The 6,539-nt window shown below is 43.9% G+C and overlaps 1 protein-coding gene across 1 annotated transcript; it reads left to right on the top strand.

Annotated features, from left to right (window-relative positions):
• Positions 1-3,144: 3,144 nt before the first annotated feature.
• LOC120669655 (uncharacterized protein At2g34460, chloroplastic-like) lies at positions 3,145-6,539 on the top strand. Its single transcript, XM_039949465.1, has 4 exons — positions 3,145-3,537; positions 3,646-3,762; positions 5,239-5,511; positions 6,189-6,539. The coding sequence occupies exons 1-4, from the start codon at positions 3,151-3,153 to the stop codon at positions 6,351-6,353; spliced, it is 942 nt and encodes a 313-aa protein (XP_039805399.1). The 5' UTR covers positions 3,145-3,150; the 3' UTR covers positions 6,354-6,539.

The following is a 6,539-nucleotide window of genomic DNA, read 5'->3' as shown; positions in this document are numbered from 1 at the left end:
CGGACGGTCCGCATTTAAAAGCTGAAACGGGCGCAGAAACTTGATAGTTCTGTCTTGGGTGTCCAAAATGAACTGCGGACCGTCTGGTCCTTGGGGGCGGACGGTCCGCCTCCTACTGAAATTTCTGGGACAGAAACACTGCGGTTTCTGTGTGTGCTGACGTTTTGAACTGCGGACAGTCCGCCCCTGGGGAGCGGACAGTCCGACGGTCACTTCCAGATTTAGTCAGAGACGTTTGCAAATCGGTTGGTTCGAAGTTTTGAACCGCGGACAGTCCGCCCCAGGGGGCGCGGACAGTCCGCCCGGGGCTCTAACGGTCGACTCTGACACATAATCATTGCAGTTCTAGCCGTTGGTTTTGAATGGCGGACAGTCCGGTTTTTGTGAGGCGGACAGTCCGCGAAAACTCTGTTTTCACGGGATTTGAGTGTAACGGCTAGTTTGGGGCCTCCCTCTATAAATAGAGGGTGTGGCCGGCCATTTGAGATGGCTGAGCACCTTAGGGACTTGGTGTCCATGTGTGAGAGTGCTTGAGAGCCCTCTACTCACTCTAACTTGATAGTAATCATCCGATCGAGTGAGAGAGCGATTCTAGTGCGATTGCTTTGAGAGATTGCATCGAGTGGCACTAGGTGATCGTGTTGCAAGCCGGTGTGCTTGTTACTCTTGGAGGTTGCCACCTCGTAGACGGCTTGGTGGCAAGAGGCTCCGTTGAAGCCCGCAAGAAGATTGTGCGGTACTCCGGAGAAGAGATTGTGAGGGGTATTGTGCTCACCCCGCGGGAGCCGCGAAGAGCAATTCTAGTTGAGCGAGATGTGAAGAGCAACAAGTGGTCCGGCCGGATCATGTGCTAGAGCTCGGTGTGAGCACTCCACGTGGGAGAGTGTGACTTGAGAGTCACCACTAGCAAGAGGATCGGCGGCAACCTTGGAGCTTGTCTCAACAGGGAATTAGCTTGGTGGCAACCAAGTGAACCTCGGGATAAAAATCACCGTGTCAATCTTGTCTACTCTTCTCGGTGGTTTGCATTCTCCAAATCACAAGTCTTGTGTTTACATTCATCTATATCTTGTGCTTGTGTAGTTGCTCTCTAGTGATTAGTTAGCTTGTGTAGCTTGCTAATCATCTTCTTGCTTGTGTAGCTAGAAGTAAAGATCCTAGTGTAACTAGTTAGCTTGTGTAGCTTAATTAGTTGCTCTTGCTTAGATTGTGTAGCTAAGCAAGTTGAGCTCTTGGATTTGGATTGTGTATCCTTGTCCTTGAGCATCTAGTGAGCTTAGGTTTGGCTTTGTGTTTTTGCTCATTAGAATTGTGTAGGAACTCCCCCCGGTTTGTGAAGTACTAGTGCTTAGGCTTGTATGACTTGGCATTAGAATTGTTAGGAGAGCTCTTACTAGCTTGGCACTCCATTTGCTTTGTGTAGGACCGTTTTGGAGGTGCTTTAGAGTCATAGTTAGAGGGGTGAAGTCTTGGCTAAGCGAATAGTTTTAATTCCGCATAAGTTTCGGTTAGCCGGCGCAATTAGTTTTAGAAAGGACTATTCACCCCCCTCTAGTCCGCCATCTCGACCCTACACACGTGCCCTCCTCAACCACCATTTGGCCGCACCGGACGCCCCCCGATTTTGAGGCCCAAACGGGCAAACCTACCACCATCCAGTTTTGAGGCGCAAACCGGTAAACTTGCCACATCTGATGTCGACGCGTGTCCGACCTCCCGTAAAGTGCCACGAAGCCTTCAAGATCTTTCGTGCTCCCGCCGCACGAACAACCTACTCGAACTTTGTCACCGCTTTCCTCCTTGACTTGTCTGACGCCGTCTTCATCACCATATACTTTTGCTCTTCCATGGACCACGTGGACCGCCAATGACTCTACCCGCACTCCTCGGGTCGCTCGGTCCAAACCTACTCACGCTCACCCTTTACCGCTCCTGGTCCATCGGCATGAATCTTTCGCTTCACTTTCACCACATGTCGTCGATCACCACGTCGCATCCAACGTCTGTACATCACGAGCCAAGAGATACATCAATCCACTCAACGTTGTCGATCACTCATTATCTAAGGGTGACCACTATTGGTCCTCAGGAAGAAATAAAAACTTATGTGAGTCTAGAATAAAAAAACATAATAGTTAATTTCACCGAGTTTCGATTCTAACCATAATGTATGGAAAACGTATTTGTATGGAGCAATGCACGGATTTTTTTTACTTATATTATAGTTTTACCTATAATATATTAGTGTGATAATATGCCTATTCCGCGTGTAGAATTGCATAAAGAACGAGAAATATAATGCAGGGGAAATTTAGGAAACAACACTACTTTTCTCACGGTGTCCAGCAAAAAGCACTCTAAATCTATGTATTCATCAAACAACACCGGTTTCATAAAATAATAAAATCGTAAAAATAGCACTTCACATAGTGACCTAGGAAACGGATAAGATACATGTGCCATACCGTGTGACCACAGTGAAAGTTGCCTCTAATTACCAAATGTATAATCTAGCCTAGAAAACGGTTAAGATTTACTCTACACGTTGAATAGACCACACCTACAAACTAACTCTCTTGCGCTTTTATTCTCATTTCACGCAAAAAATTGCGATCAGAGTTAACTAATTTTCTTAGGCTCAGTATTTTAAGCTGGTCTAATTCACTCTTGACTTTCAATACGGAATTAAAAGTTCTTTGGCTGCTGCTAGTGTACCCTGCACTAGCAAGCTTGTTGGGTTTGTCCCAACCGCCACACATGCTTGGGCTTTTACAGAGGCCTTTTAAAAAAAGAAAAAATGGTTAAACCAACCTCTGATAAATATATTAGATTTTTTCATCTCATTCTACGCTAGCACATATAAATTTTAGTTAATTCGGCTCTAGCTTATTGGGAGGTAAAGGAGTTATTATGGTTAAAAATCAGTCGACAAATACAAAGAGCAAGCTCGTCTTTTGCTTTTGATAAAGTCGATTGGAAAAAAAAACTAAAATAGAGGAAAAATGAAGACAGGTGCTGTTTTGTAGATTGCATAGGCACTTGCTGTGCTGTTTCATGAATACCCAAATTACCGATGCTGTTTCTTTAGCACCAACAAAAATAAGTGTTGTTTCGTGAATTCTCCGGAAAAATGCAGACAGCACGACATTCATGAGCAAACTAGCCAGGTCTACTGGAAACACACATCCCACACAAGCAGTGCCCACTCGCCCACGCCACAGGAAACTCATGGCCAGCGCTCTCGGCGCCGTCACCGCTCGTCCCCACCTGCACCCCGCCGTCGCCCTCGCGCTCCCTGCAGCCACCGCAAGAAAGTTCCTCTTCCGCTCCAGGGCCGCCTCCACCATGGACGCGGCCTCGGCGAGCTCGCCGGGCTCCGAGAAGACGACGACGACCGTCTTCGTGGCCGGCTCGACGGGGCGCACCGGCAAGCGCGTCGTGGAGAAGCTGCTCGCGAAGGGATTCGGCGTCGTCGCCGGGACCACGGACTTGCAGAGGGCACGCGGCAGCCTGCCCCAGGACCCCAACCTTCGACTCGTGAGTTTGAGCTGCTCTGCTTGTGTCGCTGCCCGTGTTAAATGGGCCAGTTTTAGTTGGTCGGTGGTGGTGATGGTATTGCGAATTGGGGTTGTGGTATGACTGAAGGTCACAGCTGATGTGACGGAAGGCGCCGATATGCTGGTGGAGGCTGTGCGCGGTGTCGACGCCGTCGTCTGCGCGACGGGGTTCCGGCGGTCCTTCGACCCTTTTGCTCCGTGGAAGGTTTGTATCCGATTAATTTATATATAGAGAAAGTGGCAGCTTGTTCTTTCTTGTCCATTGCTTATATTGGATGATCTTTCTGTTCGTACGGGATTTAATTCTCGATGTTGTGTGGGAAAAGTTGGATGTGCCTTCTGAAATACTGAACTGTTTGTGCCTGTGAGAAGTGTTGAAAATTGATAGAAGCTTTGTAAATGTAGGTTGGCCCAATTCATAAACCCAATGTGAACGCGAACCAAATTAATGTACATGTTTAGCTAGATTGTGTCAAGACTTATGCTGTCCTTGTTTAATTAAGTACAAATTAAAAGAGCCAAAGGTACCATATTATTGTTTTGTTTTGGACATGTGGTGTTTAGTTCTCCAACCTAGTAAATAAGATTATCTTCTGATTGTTGACATTTGGCACACAATTGTTTTTCTGCTACTGCTAATGTGTTTTGGCTCAATACATGCCTGTGTGGACAATTCATGTTTGACCTGATATAGCCTGTTTCCATCCCCTGAAACGATCCACTCCACCAGTAAGAGTTTCCATCCAATGAAACGGATGCCTATGTGGACAATTCAAGTTTCAATTCAAATTGGATTGAATTCTAGCCTTCTTTTGTCAGGAGAGCATTTATAAGCATTTTGGTTCAGAGGATGATCTATATTCTCATATACCTCTGAGTTTGTAGACACTGTGATTACTCCAGACAAGTATGGGAACTGATTATAAGTTATAACTTGGTTCGACTTGACTGTCTTCCATCAATCTGTAAGGGGCTTTATCTACAGATGTCAGAGAACTTCAAGAAGGAAAGTCGACAGAAGCAGTGGGAAGGATTTTGATAGCATCATTATCTACTTCTGTTGGCACATTTAGAAGGAAAGAAACAGGCGTGCGTTCGAGCACAAATCCCTTGCTCCAATCGAAGGGCCGTTCCTCATTAAGAAGCAATTCAACAGGAATAAGATTTCAACGATGCGCCAGCCAAATCCATCAGCAATGGCAGACTTCTAGTCTGACTAACCGTCCATCATCACCTTTTGTGAGGCTTTTGCTGTTTCTTTGTAGGGGAGCTGGTTTGTTGCAATCTATTGCTTCTTGAGTTTCTAATTGGTCATCAAGTTCTGAGGGCTGCAGGCCTTCTTCTTTTTGAGTTTTTAAATTCCATAGTTACTTTGATTTGTGGGAGAGGTTGTGGGGTTGGGTCTCTCTCAGTTGTAACCTTTTTTTTTGTGTGTTTTCTATTTTCTCCTAACAAATTCACGGCCAAACTCTAGAAAAAATATTGGCATAAATGCTCATAGTATTATTAAACTCTGATGCCTCTATATTTTTACTATGTTTAACTAATTATCAGTCCCTGGTCTTGCAAATAAAAGCTTTAGAGCTCCGATCATATTACCTCAGTGCCCGTAAATTGACTGGATGCCGATGCATACTCTTGTTTCACAAATAACAACCATGTTAGAATTTCACTATTGCAGGTAGACAACTTTGGCACGGTGAACCTGGTTGAAGCATGCCGAAAAGCAGGTGTCACGAGATTCATTCTTGTCAGCTCCATTTTAGTAAATGGTGCAGCTATGGGTCAACTTCTTAATCCAGCCTACATTGTGCTCAACCTGCTTGGGTTAACACTGGTTGCCAAGCTTCAGGCAGAGAAACACATCAGGAGATCAGGAATAAATTACACCATTGTAAGGCCTGGAGGGCTGACAGATCAACCACCAACCGGGAATATAGTCATGGAACCAGAGGTAAAAGCTTTACATTTAGTTCCTGGTGTTAATATTACCAAAACCAAATTTTATGTGTATGTTAGTGGATTTACATAGTGGAGTTACATAATTTACAACTGGCGTTTCCTTAGTTTCTCAGATATAGTCAGTCAGGTTTGGCCAAGAAGGGAAAGAATTTTAGAACATATAAGTTCTTGTTGTACATGACACAATGTTAAGTTCATAACTGATCTAGCCCAAGATTGGGATTAGCACATCTGCATGCTATAGCATTTCGTTTACTTTTTTTTTTAGGCAATAGCATTTCGTTTACTGATGATAGTCAATAGGATATTGTCAGTCTTTAATAAAATGATGTTATGACTTATGAGATTCCAATTTCGTGGAATTTTATAACTGGTGTTTTAGACACTCTCTTTTGTCAAATTTAATATGGTTTCACTATGCATTTCAATGGCTTCATAATTTGTTGGTATTACTTTTACTTGAGGGTTGACTTTTTATAGACTGAATTTATAAGTAATATGTTTTTCTTCTACGCAAATCAATGAATCTAATTTAGAGTTAAGTCAGTAATACATTTTAGTGTCCCCCAGTGCGTTTTAATGTTTTCTCATCTTACTTTGGATTATCAGGGAAAAACATTTTGACCTGATACTCAGTGCGTGCCATTTCGTTGTTGCATTTTTTTTCAGGACACTCTTTATTCGGGATCCATATCTAGGGACCAGGTTGCTGAGGTAGCCGTGGAAGCATTGTTGTGTCCAGAATCTTCGTACAAAGTCGTTGAGATTATTGCCCGCCCTGATGCCCCAAATCGCCCTCTTCAGGATATCTTTGCAGCAATTAAGCAAAATTGACTACTCCATCACATCAGTTAGGTAGACAAGGGATTTGTGCCCAATCTAAGATTATAACGAACAAATTTGCCCTTATGTACTATTTAAGAGTACTATTTTCATTGCTTGTATTACAAACTAATCACTTGATAGTATCAGGCCATTCTAAGAAGAACAAATTTGTTGGTAATTGATGAATCCTCATAA

The sequence above is a fragment of the Panicum virgatum genome, chromosome 4N (genome assembly GCF_016808335.1).
Source record: "Panicum virgatum strain AP13 chromosome 4N, P.virgatum_v5, whole genome shotgun sequence".
Lineage (NCBI taxonomy): Eukaryota > Viridiplantae > Streptophyta > Magnoliopsida > Poales > Poaceae > Panicum > Panicum virgatum.
Note: the sequence above shows the minus strand (reverse complement) of the source record. Positions and strands in the feature narration are given on the sequence as shown.

Excerpts from the sequence above, each read along its gene's own strand:
- LOC120669655 (XM_039949465.1), top strand. The coding sequence starts at position 3,151 with ATGAGCAAACTAGCCAGGTCTACTGGAAACACACATCCCACACAAGCA. Across the intron at positions 3,763-5,238 it reads ACCCTTTTGCTCCGTGGAAG|GTAGACAACTTTGGCACGGT; the intron begins GTTTGTATCCGA and ends TCACTATTGCAG. Across the intron at positions 5,512-6,188 it reads ATATAGTCATGGAACCAGAG|GACACTCTTTATTCGGGATC; the intron begins GTAAAAGCTTTA and ends ATTTTTTTTCAG.